Source organism: Musca vetustissima, unplaced genomic scaffold (assembly GCF_032173495.1).
Source record: "Musca vetustissima isolate MV318-11 ecotype Yass unplaced genomic scaffold, APGP_CSIRO_Mvet_v1 utg10506, whole genome shotgun sequence".
NCBI lineage: Eukaryota > Metazoa > Arthropoda > Insecta > Diptera > Muscidae > Musca > Musca vetustissima.
This window is the reverse complement of record NW_026877233.1, coordinates 42,177-57,894: the sequence shown is the minus strand read 5'-3', so window position 1 is coordinate 57,894 and position 15,718 is coordinate 42,177. Positions and strand designations below refer to the sequence as shown.

The following is a 15,718-nucleotide window of genomic DNA, read 5'->3' as shown; positions in this document are numbered from 1 at the left end:
AAAATTAAATATGGGAAATGTAATGAAATAAATACTATTATAAATGCTTACTTGATGAGCTATAATAATAATATTCTATCCTAATTATCCGATTTCGACTGTATACGCATATATAAATAATACTCTTTGATATATTTTTTTTCTTTATTTTTGTTGCAATCGAATATTGTTATTGAACCAGGAGTTCCGGTCTACGTTTTCTTTTTTGTTTTTGTACGTTTTTTGTCTATGTATCTCTATTAATTTTTGTAATTATATTCGAAATATCAAACATTTCGTATATCTGTAAAATATACAATTGATTAATAAAAACAAATAAATGATTTATATTTCGTGTTTTTTTTGTTGCTATAGGCATGTTGGTATAATTAAAAAAAAAAAACTTTTCTGAAAATATAAAAAACATAAAAAGTTAAAGTGTTTTAAGTCCATTTTAGGTTCTGATACAAATCATGGTTTTCTAGAAAAGTTTACTGTGTCCCGTGCACAAAAAAGGAAACAAAACGATATGTGCCAACTATAGAGGAATTAGTCAGGTGCATGCATCAGCTGATTAGTACAACTATAGAGGAATAAGTGTTCTCCCCATCGCATATAAAGTGCTATCCAGCGTGTAAACGATTGAAGCCAATGGTCAATGACATTATTGGACCACACCAATGCGGTTTCAGATCTAGCAAATCCACCATTGACCAGATTTTCACTCTGCGCCAAATCCTGAAAGAGACCCACGAAAAACACATCGACACATACAAACCTATTCGTCGACTATAAAGCCGCATTCGACAGCCATATACTTTCGGCATTCCTGCAAAATTAATACGGCTATGCAGGATAACTTTAAATGGCACAAGGTCAGCAGTTAAAGTCGGAAAGGACCTATCGGAGCCCTTCAATACCGAACCAGGATTCAGACAAGGTGACAGTTTGTCGTGTGATCTGTTTTAACATCCTGCTGGAAAAGTTCATACGAGACGCAAAGGTGAACAGAAATGGCACTCTGTACACCAAACCACGCATGTTACTTGCCTACGCCGATGACATCGATATAATGGGTCGAACATTTGGAGGGGTAACAGCCAACAAATTGAGAAGTTGTCTGCCAAAGTGGGTCTGGCAGTAAACGGCGAGAAGACCAAGCTGATGGTATCAACGCGCAAGACGCCCAGTTGGCTCGGACCAACTGTGGAACAGCTTCGATGTAGATAAAGATTTTATATTCCTTGGTACCGCCATAAATAAAACGAATGGCATCAGTTTTTAAATTCGGAGAAGGATTGTGCGAATGAATGAGAATGCCCCAACTCAAAAGGCATATAAAAGCGAGCCTACTGATGGTTCCCGCAGAAGGGGAAGGCCACGAATAAGATGGAAAGTCCAAATGGAAAACATCTTGAAAGGTGGTCTTTCAAATTGGAGGAGATGCGCACAAGACCGATGCGTTTAAAGATCTATTGCGGGCTATTTCATGATACATTTTTCTAAGATTTAACACCCCATGAGTACCAAATAAGAGGCCATTCGGCTAAAAAACGTTATATGGGACTATTCAAAAGATTTTTTTTATCAAATAGATGGAAAAAATCGCTGTTGCAAAAATAAATTTTCTGTAAAAAAAACATTTTGGCTACGTCGGTGTGCCCTATCATAGTATATATATCCTCATTACCATAACGCTGATACTATTGAAATCCATGTCTCTTTTGCTTAGTACACAATAATATGTGTCGAATAACTTTTAGTGCAAATACGCCAATTGTCTGCGGTTAAATACTTCTCAATGGCAACTTTGACAAAAAGTAATTAAAATTTGCAACAAAAATGTTTATGATGTTCAAAACTTTATTAAAGATTTATTTTTGTTATTGAAGACATAGGTTGTTGTAATACGCTAAATCACATTTCCAATGAACCATGGCTCAAGTAAAACTTGGAATTAGAATTTTTCTCGTAAATTATGGTATCCGAAATGTTTATTACAATAACATGATATTTGGTGATTTGCCAATGTGTGTAATTCCAAATAAATAGACCCATAGATTTGTGCATATTTTTCATTATTCTGTCAATTGAATGTATGAAGTTTTTAAATACATTTTTATTATTGTAATATAAGAAATTTGAAAAAATATGAGAAACTTCAGTTGCTCAAAATATTTGTATTTTGATTTTACAAAACTATGCCAAATCAGAGGTCTACAAATAATAATACTCTATGTATCGTATATTTACTTCATTTCGTCTGGACTCGCCTTAATTTCGTTTCGTTAAAATAATTTTTATTTTCTTTTACACCTTCAGTGTAATAATTTATTTATTTCCTTTATTGACTTGACTACGCAATTTGGATTTTTTTGTTCTATTATTTATTTGTATGTTATTTAAATTTAACAAACTAAGTTTATAGGTGTACTACTATAAACATTAATAATATGTATTTATTAAAATAGAAAAGAAAAAAACAAATGCTGCCATTTTTGGTTGTTAAATTTTAACAGAAATGACAAATAAAAAAAATTAATGCAAAGTTTTAAACAATGTTTAAAAAAAAGGTACAATCCTCTAAAAGGAAAGAAAGACATCAGCAACATCCCTAGAGGGTAAGGAAAGAGAGGGACATGTTGTTGTGATGGTCCATTCTTCAAAAATATAGCACACTTGTTTTTATGCATTTAATATTTTAATTTTTTTTTTTTTTTGGTTTTGGTTGTTTGCTTTGTTTAGTTGTTGTTGTGAAGTATTTATTATTCATTGCTATTGAAAACTTGTCTTAATTTAATTTCTTTAAGTATTTTTTTATTCTGTATAAATTTATCGTATTAATGGCAATGCTGGCGCTTCTCCAACGGCTGACATCGCAGATCCAGGTCCCAGCAGCACCTGTTTCTGTTGTGTCTTTTGCATTTCTTCCATTTGGGCACGTTCTGTCTCGAATATGACTGGAGCAAAGAGTATTACCGAACTGGTAAAGAATATCCATGAGGCATTACACGAGAACTTGTACAGGCCCTTAATGCTGCTGGTTGTGAAATTGACAAGGCCACCAGTGAAATCCCTCAGAGGTTGTGGGAACATTTCGGCAAGACCCATGATGCGTTCGCCCAATGTCTCATCAGGTTCCTGTGTGTTAAAAAAGGTATAGATACAGTTGTTAATGGAAAATTGAAAATGTTTTGTTTTTCTTATTTAATAAACAATAAGAGTGTAATTAATAAACAATAAGAGTGTAATGGTAAAGGGTATGAAATTGTTCAACAGCAAAATAATTTGATCTGTTCCCGTACTGCAAGAATTGAACATGTTCTGCCAATTGGTATTTTATACTCCTAAACTTCGAAATGAACAAATAAAAAAGGGTTAGTGTTGCCGACAGATATATACCCCAGCCTATGATTTGTGGTCTATGGAATTACTTAACACTGGTTTTTATAAGGTATATGATTTTATCAAATAGCTGATCATCTGCTGTGGAGAGGTATGAGAAGAGGTTGCTCTACACAAATATATGTTTGAATCTTTGTGGAGGAGGCAACAGGATTGGATCAATGTGTCTCATCTTTTAAAAAAATATGATTGGTAATAGTGTAATAATTTGTAAAAATTGTATAAAACAGATTTTCCATACGCTTCGCATTGAATAAAAAATTTTCAAAACATTGACATTTTGTGGGAGAGGCACTGGAAGGAGTAGACCGATGGATCCCACCTTCGGACTTGATCTAGCCAAGGTAAAAAAATTGGGTCAAATAGGATAGATATTTGATAAACAAATTATTAAGATTTTGATTTGTGGAGGAAGGAGTGGACTGACGGATGCCATCTTCGGGCATGATCTAGATATTGTGAAAAAATTGCGATGTGTAATCAGACATTCCATTCGATTGATGGTTTAACTAATTATCAAAATGCTGACATTTGTAAGGGAGGTACCAGAAGAAGTGGACCGATTGGATCTCATCTTACGATGTGTAAAGTGTGGGATAAATCGGGCATTCCCATTGTTTGACATTAAATTTTAGACACTTTGTAAGGGAGGTACCGGAAGGTGGGGACCGATATTCCCCATCTTCGAACATGATTTAAGTTTGGAAGAAATATTAGGATTAAAAATTGAATACCTCTTCTAACGCTCTGGTACACCTAAAGAAAATTTTGAGCGTTTTATCCAACAAAGCGTTATTGGTTTTTCAGTCCTGAACTCCTGAATTTTGTATAGATTTTACATTAATAATTCTAATAATTCATTTTAAAAGCAATCTCGGTAGAAATCAAACCCAATGTTACCAATTAAAAACAAAATGTTCAAAAAAATAAATAAATTATAAGTTCCCTCACTATCTCTAACATTACACAGATATAAACAATGTTGTTGGGACAAAAAATACTAACATAGCGCCGCGACACAGAGAATGCTGCAGCTGGCTATTACGCAAAATGAGGTTATGTACAAGCAATATATTAAAACAAAAAAAAAATACAAATAAAAAAAAATATTTAAAATAATTTATGAAACTTCTTAAAATATAACAAAATTATTGATTGTCATTAACTTACATCATCATAATTTTCCTCTGTTACAGCTGGATCATTAGTCTGGAATAGGCAAAAGAAATAAATATTGTAAATTATCGAAAGAAAAACACAGAAAAGTGTGGGGTGAGTGATTAAGGTCGACATTCGAAATTATTCTTACAGTGGCCACTGTTTTTCTTTCGGGAGTTTCATCTTTGCTACCGCCTAACGACGACATGCCGCTGTCCTTTTCAATAAACTCGATATCGGGATCGGAGTCCACTAAATCTTCAATCTTTACGTTATCCACTTTGGCTGTTTGTATTGTGTCACAAAGACACCCGGAAAATCAATAAAAAAAACACTTTTCTTTTCGTCGCCTTCGAAGAGCTCACAAAGTGTCAGCTTTGGTGAGCACAAATTCGTTTCGAATGACACAAACACGCACGCACACACACAACTATGTCCAATTGGATATGTTTTTCTTTTATTATTCTTTGTTCTTTCAATAAGTCCAATTAAAAAATATTCCTTTTTTTCTTTTTTCTACGGAATATTTTATTTTTTGCGCAACACGCACACTACAACTTTTTCTCTATAGTATTCCTACAAAAAGAAGCTGACAGCTGTGAAACACTCGAGAGTGGAAAAACAATCACATGCGATTGCAAATGACAGATGCTAAATTATGAGAGCGTAACTAAACATGGGCGCGTGGACGCGTATGGCGTAATGGGTGAATTGGACATTATTGTCGTTAATATTGGAATTTGTTGTCGTTGTCATCATGGTTGTAATGTGTCTCTGACGTTTTTCTGTGAGAGGTGGCGTTGAGGTAAACAAGCGTGTGCTTTTTTCAGTGGACATTATTGTGATATATATATTTTTTTGGACTAGAATTTTTTTATTAATTTGACCGGCAAAGGTATTGCAGATAAAGATATTGATGTGTTTGCAATATTTCTCTTGAAAAATGAATAGGTTTACGACAGATAACTGTTCAGTTATGATTGAAATTACAAACATTTAATTAATTTATCAGTTCCAATCTTTTTTAACCGGATAAGTTTGTCATATATTCAATTTGGCATACTCTGTGCTATCTCCTGAGGTAGGTAAATTGATTACATTCACTTTGGAACTGAAATTCATGTTATTTTGGGGTATATTGGCTTTCGAGAAAGAGGTAGTGAAATTAAAATCAGAATTCTCATATTATTACCATCAGAAAGATAGATTAAGTGATGATATCCTGAAAATCGATCTTTATGAAACTGAATAAAATGTTTGTTTTTTTATTTTCTTGAAAAAAGTACTCTTTTCTTAAAAAAGTACTCTTTTGGTACCTTTTCACATTTTAAATTTTCCATCCCTGTGTCTATTGCCCTGTGTTTTATGTTTGAGATATATACAAAAGATAAATACTGTGAAATTTTAGATAAATATACAGAGCTGCATTTTGTTACGCGGATTATAAAAAAACTTTAAGGTCATTTAGCAGTTCGTCTACGGACGGCTCACAGGAAGGACGCAACTAAAAAGTTAAAAAATAACATTTTACAAAATGGCTATTCATTAAGCCTTCGCTTAACTAACACGTGTTTATAAAATTAGACGAAATTCTTCGCATACGGATAACCTATCAAGTCACAAAACATCAACTAATTGAAGCTGAACTCGTTTTTTAAAGATTTTTAGGCATTGTCTACGAATGATATATGGTCCTATACCTCCTATACTAAATAGGAAGTTGACTAGTTGGAGGAGAAGTAAAGACCTTTTTAGATATAGCTTTTTATGGAATTTACATTTGAAATAGAGCGGATTTAGTAGTCTAAGTAGATTTAATAATATTTGGAAGGTTTTGAATTTTTGTCTTATAATTCCAATAACAAATATGCTCATTCAAATAAAAAAATGTATTTAATTAATTAAAACAGTTGATACGAACCTCATCACCAGCAAGTTTTCTTGGCATTTCTTGGAAATTGTGGACTTTTTGTAACAATTCCACTTCACTTTCTGGGCGGTACATAATCCCGCTTTTCTGCACAACTATGTATTTATTTTCCTTGGCTATTGGTATTTATGGATTCAATTTTTGAAAAATGAAATTTGGAAAAATTATGTAGGTATTTATTTTTCTATTATTTATTAATAAATGTAATTTCTTTTGACATTATGAAAATGTACATTAGGGTGGCTTAAATTACTAAACAAACAATGTTTTAATAAATTGGACATTCAAAGTACCAAAAATGTTATATGGAGGCTATGCCAAGGCTGTTCGAAGAAAACAAACACTCAGGTTGAAAAATTAAATTTGTTCCATGACCATACAGATTTTTGTACCTGGTAGAAAAAGTAATTTTAATAAAATACATTATTTCAATTCGTCTGGGAGGGATGTAGTTGCTGCTAAAAGTTTAGATAATTATTTTTCAAATTTTGGCTAAAAATAGTCAGGAGAAAAAAAATTATATCGCATGTGATTTATGAAAAAATTTCAACGGGCATATAAAAATATATATTTTGGGTTTATATGGTTACAAACAATTTATAAAAATAGTACATACTGACATATACATTAACAGTCCGGTATTTGAAATCAGATTATAAAAGAATGTCTAATATTGAAGGAAAAGAATAGATTATTGAAAAAAAATATGATGATACCATGCCATGAAAAATATATAAAAAATGTCATAGCGATCACCGCGAAATGTATGTCATTTAGTGTGGTAATGCAATTTTTCACACAAAAACCATTTTATTGCATTGGTATACATTTTAAATTATTTTTTTTTCAGAGTAAAAGTGGCGATTATAAAACTAGACAAATATAAAGTTTTGGTCCTCCCCCTTTCCTAAATATCCTCTGAATTCCATTGAGAACTATCGGTGTCGTCTTTGACCATAATCGGAATATTCATGTAAAATTTCATAGCTACCACCTCGAAATGAATGCCCGATAAATATTGACCGATTATCATGCAAAGGACCATGCTTATTCCATGGACAGATCCCTTTCTCCGTGTACAATTTAAAACCAGAACGGGGTTGCGCTAGAAGAGTGTTCCATTTTTGGGGCATTTTCGCGATTTCGTGTATTATTTGATCGTAGTTCCCAAATGTTGGCCATAATTCAATTCATACGCTATAAGCAATAATGGCGCCCAACGTAGGGCACTGTCTATCTTTAGCCTTTAGTGCGGGGTTCATTTTTAAAGAAATTACCTAATTGTTGGAAAAATTCCATTTATGTAGATCTGAATAGTCGTATAATGACGTGCAACTTGGAACACTTCTAGTTAATTTGCTACATTAGAATAGCGCCTAACTTGGGGCACTACCTTTTTGATTTAGGTTATTTTGTTGGAAAACAATCATTTTAAATAATGACAAATTTCAGAGCATATCGGATAAGCAAATCAGTTAGAAATTGCTGCATTTTCAATAGTGGCGGCCAACGCAGGATGAAAATAACTAAACATTATATTTAAGGTTGTCCGATTTCCGTCGAAGACAAATTAAGAAGTTTACATGGTCGGTCGGTTTAATTCATGATTAATTGGAAAATTTCATTGGGTTCTCAATGAGCCTTTGTATATTGAGATATACTTTTTGGAACATCCATCAATATCCTACGAGATTTTGTTGTCGGTATTTAAATTTGAAAAACAGACAAAAATGAAGTTTTTGATCCATTTCATTACCTAAAAATTATCGAGATGAATGGTCCATAACGGTGACCTTTATTGTGTTTATAAATTATAATATACAGACGGACGGACACACATGTCTAGATCGTCTCATTGTCAGATATGACAATGTTATTGGTGGGGTCTTGGACCAAAATTTCGTGGCATTACAAACTCTTGAAGGCCACACAAAGCTATAATACCTTTATAACACAGTTGGGAAGGGTCTAAATATGACAATTCGATTTAAAGTAGACGCATGAGTGGTGTCGTTAATTATACGCTCACCCTATTTTAAAAGTTTTCATTAAGTTAAGTTTTTATACCCTACACAACTTTGTTGTCAGGGTATTATAGCTTTGTGCAGCCCCAAAAGTTTGCAACGCCGCGAAATATATCCTAGAACCTTTAACTTATCGTCATACAAAAAAAACTGTGTGTCCGTCCGTCTGTCCATTATAATTTGTAAACACGATACAGGCATATCCATAACTGTACTAATCTTCACGAAATTTTGCATGTAGGGTGGGTTCTGGCCAATGAAAACCCCTATTGTTTTTGGGAAAGATCGGTTAATATTTAGTATGAAATTTCGACTTTCTAAATTTTTGTCTTTTTCTGGTCTCCAGAGGTCGCAATGTTGGCCCGTAAAACCTAAATTTTGCAAAATTATGGCCAAAGAATAAGCATGCCTGTTTTGATAAAGATTGGTCAATATTTAGCGGGTCAAATGGACCCTGACTTTTGTGTGAAAAATGACAAAATTTGTATTCTATAGCGTATATAGTTACCCCTGAAGGACATAGACCCGAGAAGTTTATATTATATCCAAGAGGAGTGGTTGACCTTTAAATTAACACCAATTATATTGTTGTATGTGCTCGGATGTGGGAGTTACACCTAAATATTTACAGGTATCTCCGTATTCGTATATTATGTAACCCATTATCATTATACGGTATATAAAATGTTCCATGAGGTTCCAGTTATGGTCAAGGACAACACCTATAATTTTCTGTGATGATCAGAAATAATTTTGGAAAAACTTATTTTTTTGTGTTATTTTCGAGTCGATCTATAGACCACAAGGGAATCTGGACAATAGCTGTACTGAATACTCGTAATATTCGGAAAATATGTCAGTGTGAGGAAGAGGTGCTGTTTACCTCTAATCGGGCAAGAGGATGCCATATCACGTGTGGCCCAGGCTTGAATATTTTTGAGTTCCGTGGTAGTTGTGTAGGGTAAGGTCTCCAACTTACCTTTTTATAATTTTTGTTTTTTTTTCAATTCGTTACAAAGAAATAAATGCAAATAAAACGCACGATAGTTTTTGTTTATTTTTATTATAAACATAATTTGTGGTTGCATTTTGTTGTTGTTGTTCTCAAAATATTTTTTTTGGTTACTAAAATAGGTTTTTGTTGTTGCTGTTATTCGTTATATATTTCTATTGTTGTTTCAATAAGTAGATTTTTTTAGTAGTTGTTCTGGATGTTTTTTTTTTTTTGCTGTCGTGGTTGGTTGCATGTCTATTTTTCTGATTATGTTGTTGTATAATTTTTCTTTTCTATTTGTTGTTGTTGTTTAATTGTAAATGTAACACCAAAGCAAATAAAATTATTTATGTTTTTTTTTGTTGGTTGGTAGATAACACAAATACTGTAGATATTTTATTGATTTTTTTTTGTTTTGCGATCAATTTGTGTGTCTGTGTTTATGTATGATTTTGTAGTGTGTGTGTGTGTTTTATATATGTATATATAATTATGTGTGTATTTGTATGTGGTTTATTGTAAGTGACATTCTTATGCTTGATGTTTACTTTTTTTTTTGCAAAATGTGTATATATGCGTGTGTGAGTGTTTTTAAATTGTATTGGTTAGACTTGAGTTATTTGCCTTGCTGTCCTCCATATTGATTTTTTTGATTTTCAAACATTTTGTGTTGCGTTTTTTCTTTGATTTTTCCACTGCTCGATTTTTTTTTATTTCTTATGGTTGTTTTCTCTTTTTAAGTTGTTGTGTGTGGTTTATTTTTTTTAATTTTTCTTGTTTGTTTTGTTTTTGTTCTCTAGTATTATTGCTGCACTCTTAACACAAATATCACTCTCACGTTCAGACTTATCCGAAAAATAATGTTTTTTTTTTGGTTTTTATTTCTTTAGTTTGACAAAATATTTGTTGTATACAAGAGAAACATTGAAGGCAACACTTAAAAGAATGAGGAATGATTACCTTGCATGTTTGACAATATTAATTTAATTGTTAAAAAATAAATAAAGCAATATTAACATGTGGCCCAGTAGGCGTATGAGTGGTGTCGTCAATTATACGCTCATTAATATTTCTTTATTTTATATTGCTCTCATGAAAGAAGTACAGATTTTTTGTTGGTAGTAGTAATAATGAATTAATAGGGAATTATTTTAGGAGATTTAATATAAAAATGTTTTTTATTTGATGCGTTTAATTAAAATTTCTGAAAAAGGACAGCCGTTGATATTGGAATAAATTATATGATTGAACTGGCTGGGCTTTTGAAAACGGTTGCCAAAATGTTCAGAAAAAAACGTATTTAAGGAAAAGTAATGCAATATTAAAGCATGTGTCCCAGTGGGCGTATGAGCGACGACGTTACAAATACGCTCATTATTATTTTTTTATGATTTCACCATTTTTAATTACAATAAAAATGATTACTTAAAAAAAGAATATTGAATGAAAGAAACGTTTTCAATTTTTTTGGGAAATGTGCAGAATGGGAAATAACAATCAAAATGGTTCGACCTTCGAAAACTATCCTCAAAATGTCCAGGAAAATTATTTTCCATAATTATGGCTTTAATTAATTATACGTTCATATTTTTTCGATTTTTCCTTTATAAATTTGGCTTCGACTTTCGAAAACTGTCCTCAAAATGTTCAGAAAATGAAGGTACTACGAATTCAAGAAGGCGTATAAGTGATTTCATTATTTATACGCTTATATGGCACCACGAATTCAAGTAGACGTATGAGTAATGTTGTTAATTATACGCTCATATTTTTTAAATTTTTTTTGTTTATACATTTGGGTTCGACTTTCGAAAACTATCCTCAAAACGTCTTTACAAAATGATGACACTACGAATTCAAGTAAGCGCATGAGTGATGTCGTAAATTACACGCTCATTGTTTTTTTCCTTTATGAATTTGAAGATGAATTTCTTACAACTTGTTCGTCAGAGGAAAAAAAATAATTAAATAATTTTTAAACTGTATATTTTTTGGGGGAAATGTGTTCGACTGGGCAATAACAATCAAAAAGTTTTGACTTTCGAAAACTGTTCTCAAAATGTTCAGAAAAAAGGTCTTTACAAAATTATGACACTACGAATTTAAATAGCCGTATGAGTTAATTATACGCCCATATATTTTTGCGATTTTTTTTGTTTATAAATTTGGGTTCGACTTTCGAAAACTGTCCTGAAAATGTAAAAAAACGTGTTTACAAAAGTATGGCACTACGAATTCAAGTAGGCGTATGAGTGGTGTCGTTAATTATACGCTCATAATTTTTTTCGATGTTTCCTTTATAAATTTATTAAAATTGTACCGGTTTTTGTTGCGGAAGCAGACATATTTTGAACAATTTCTTTGTCATGAAATCAGACGAAAATAAATATTAAATAGTTTTTAATTTTATTTCGATATATAACCTGTGAGCGGAGAAGTTTAGTCGAACGGGGCCGATACCCTACACAACTCCCACGAAAATCTAACTTTCTGTGATATTTGTAACATTAATCGACTAGAGGTCAACAAATATTACTAATATTCACTACATCCCTTCCAATTACTTGCTTTCACCTTGGGCTGTGTTGTGAAAAAACACAAAAATTTAAGTTTTCGGCCCACTTCATCCCAATATGATTATCTGATCATCACCGAAAATCATAGGCATTGTCCTTGACCATAATTCGGACCTCACGGAACATTTCAAAGCGATCAGCGCTATATTTCCGCCCACCTGTAAATATGTTAGTCTAACTCCCACATCCGGATACATACTACAATATAATTGGTATCGATTTAAAGGTCAACAACTCCTTTTCGATATATTATCAACATTTTGGGTCTATGTCCTTCAAGAGTAAATATATACGCCATAGAAAACAAATTTTGTAATTTTTCACACAAAAGTCAGGGTCCATTTGACACGCTAAATATTGACCGATCTTTATCAAAACAGGCATGCTTATTCTTTGGCTCGATCCCCTTCTCTATGTAAAAATGCTCGATGTTTGGGCCATAATTGCGGCCTATGGAGCAACCAGAAAATCAGACAAAAATAAAGTTATTGGTCCATTTCATCCCCTAAATGTTAACCGAACTTTACCAAAAACAATAGGGGTCTTCATTGGCTTAAAGATGGGTCTAGAACCAATAATTTACGGCGTTACAAACTCTTGGGGCTGTACAAAGCTATAATAACCTGACAACATAGTTGTGTAGGGTATAAAAACCGAAAGAGCCAGTATATAGACATCTGTAGGCGTATGAGTGGTGTCGTTAATTATACGCCCTAATTTTTATTTTTCATTGAAAGAGTTAAGGGTTTTTTCTTTTGCATTTTAAAGGTGGTATCCATTTTATATTGCCTGCGATTTATGGAAAATATTTCAAATGGATGATAAAAATATTTTGTTTTCCATTAATATGGTGTCAAAAAATTAAAACCATTTCCACCATTTAAAACAATAGCTAAAAAAACTAAATAGGTCGGAAAAAGGTAATTTTAGAACGATGCCAATCCGATATTATATAGGCGAATAAATGTTGTTGTTAATTATACGCCATTAGTTAAGAAAAGAAAAATATTCAGGACTAAACTACTATTCTAAAAATATTCCATGGGCTGATAAAGATAACTTTTTTTGGAAATATGGTTATACAAAATGTCGTTTCAAAAACAAGTTCGTTTCAAAAACCATATATATATATATATATTTTAAATGAAAGAGTAGTCCGACGGATCTACCATATCATACCCTACACATCTACCATTGAACTGTAACTTTTTGCGGATCAGAATTCCGAGACGAAGACGAAGATTGGCGTATAAACGAGGCCGATAGAGATCATTTCATCTCTTAAATATCAACAAATATGTACCAAAATATATAGGGGTCTTCTTTGACTAGAATCGACTAAGCTAGTCGAGATATGAGATATATTGATTATGAGATATATTAATCATGAGATATATGATGAACATACTAAAAGGTGGTTCTAGGATCAATATTACGCGGCGTTACAAACTCTGTGTAGGGTATAAAAATCCTAGTGTTTATACACTACACAACTATGTTGCCAGGGTGTTTAGCTTTGTGTAGCCCCAAGAGTATACCGATCGTCATATCTCGACTAGCTGAGTCGATCTGTGTCCGCCCGTCCGTTTGTCCATTATAATTTTTAAACATATACAGGCCACAGTTATGGACCAATCTTCACGAAATTTTGCATGTAGAATGGGTTCTGGCCAATGAACCCCTCTATTTTTGGTAAAGATCGGTTAATATTTAGGGGACGAAATGGACCAAATACTTAATTTTTGTCAGTTTTTCTGGACGGTACAGAGGCCGCCATTATGGCACGAACATCGCGAGAAGAAGATCGGGCCAAAGAATAAGCATACCTGTTTTGGTAAAGATCGGTCAATATTTAGTGTGTCAAATGGACCCTGAGTTTTGTGTGAAAAATTATAAAATTTTTGTTCTGGGGCGTATATATGTACTCCTGAAGGATATAGACCCGAGTAGTTGATAGCATATGCAAGAGGAGTGGTTTGCCTTTAAAGTTATACCAAATATAGTGATGTATCTACTCAGATGTGGGAGTTACAGTCAAATATTTACAGGTGCTTACGTATTCAGATATTATTTAGTAACCCATTACCACATTAGAGGGCGGACATATTGCGCTGATGGCTTTAAAATTGTCCATGAAGTTCCAGTTATGGTCAAGGACAACGCCTACAATTTTCGGTGATGATCGGATTAAAATTTTGGGTTGAAATGGACCGAAAACTTAATTTTTTGTGTGTTTTCGAGCCGAGTATAATTCGAACATCACAACACAACCCACCGTGAAGTGAATCTGGACAAGTAATTAGAAGGGCTGTACTGAATATTCGAAAAAGTAAGGAAGAGGTGCTATTGACCTCTAATCGGGCAAGAAATATTACCCACACTCGGAATAAACATCCGCAGATAATTAGAGTTCCGTGGTAGTTGTATAGGGTATCGTATGATCGGTCCCGTCCGAGTATACTGCTCCGCTCACTGGTTTTAATATGATTAAACAAATATTTTTTGAAGTACATAAAAAATATCTTGCTCTATTTTTTGGACTCCTAATTTTATATCTGGCTTTATCACCTGATTTCCTTTAAAAATCTAAATTGTTTCTGAACAATTCCTAAAACGAAATCACATTTGGTAACTGGAGCGTATACGTGGCGACGTTACTCATACGCGCCAACACACCTTCCTTTTTCTCTTGCCTATTTTTGTTCGCTCTTGTGATTTGAAAATTATGTCAAACGTTTTTTTTTTTATCATTTGTTATTATTTTATCAATAACTAAACAATTTATTGATTTGTTTCTTATTATTATTTAAACAATTTTCAGTTGTTTATTTAGTTTTTTATTATATTTTGTTTTGTATTATTTAAAAATATAATAATTAAGTTTAATTTGGTTTTATAACATTATAAATTAACTTAAAATTAATAACAGAAACAAAAAACAAATTAAGTATATTTTTTCTTCTTTCAGCATTTTTGTTTTGTTTTTTTTGTTTGTTTCACTTTTCACATAATAATCTAAATTATTTTTTTTTAAACATTTATATTTGATATTTAATAATAATAGTAATAATAGTATGCATTGTAAAAATAAAAACTTAGACTATGTTTTTGTTGTTTTTTTGTTTGTTTTGTTTTTATGTTGCTCATATTTTGTTGCACTTTGTTTTGTTGAAAGTGTTTTGTTTTTTCATTTGTTTTTTTATTCTTCTTCCTCTTCAATATAAGTATATAATAACATTAAGCTTAACAAAAATATATTTATTCTTTATTTTCATTATAATTTCAATTTCTTTTATAGAAATTTGTATATTTATTATTGTTTTTTTTGTTGTTGTAATAGTAAAGTTATTTTTCATATATAATAATTTTCCTTTAATAAGGTGGTGTTTCTTGTTTATCTCAAAAAATATTTTTAATAATATTTTTTTATATTTTTGTATATAATATTTAGTTTTTTATTTTGAAAAAAATTTATATAGAAGACTTCTTTTAAAGAAAAGTCTTCCGGTTGTAATAATTCCCATAATTTGTTGCTGGTATCAACATTGTTTTCATCATATAAATATAAAACAAAATTTTGATTATAATTGTTGTTGTTGTTTGCCGTATTCATAATTTTATATATATTTTTAATAAAAATGTTTTTATATAT

The 15,718-nt window shown here is 31.9% G+C and overlaps 1 protein-coding gene across 1 annotated transcript; it reads right to left on the bottom strand.

Moving 5' to 3' along the window:
* Positions 1–2,783: 2,783 nt before the first annotated feature.
* On the bottom strand, positions 2,784–4,861 carry LOC133321819 (mitochondrial import receptor subunit TOM22 homolog; the record flags this gene model as incomplete). The annotated part of the gene is made up of 3 exons (XM_061530891.1): positions 2,784–3,120; positions 4,555–4,593; positions 4,694–4,861. Coding segments are annotated over 3 exons (516 nt in total), but the record flags the coding sequence as incomplete, so codon positions are not given.
* Between the last annotated feature and the right edge of the window lie 10,857 nt (positions 4,862–15,718).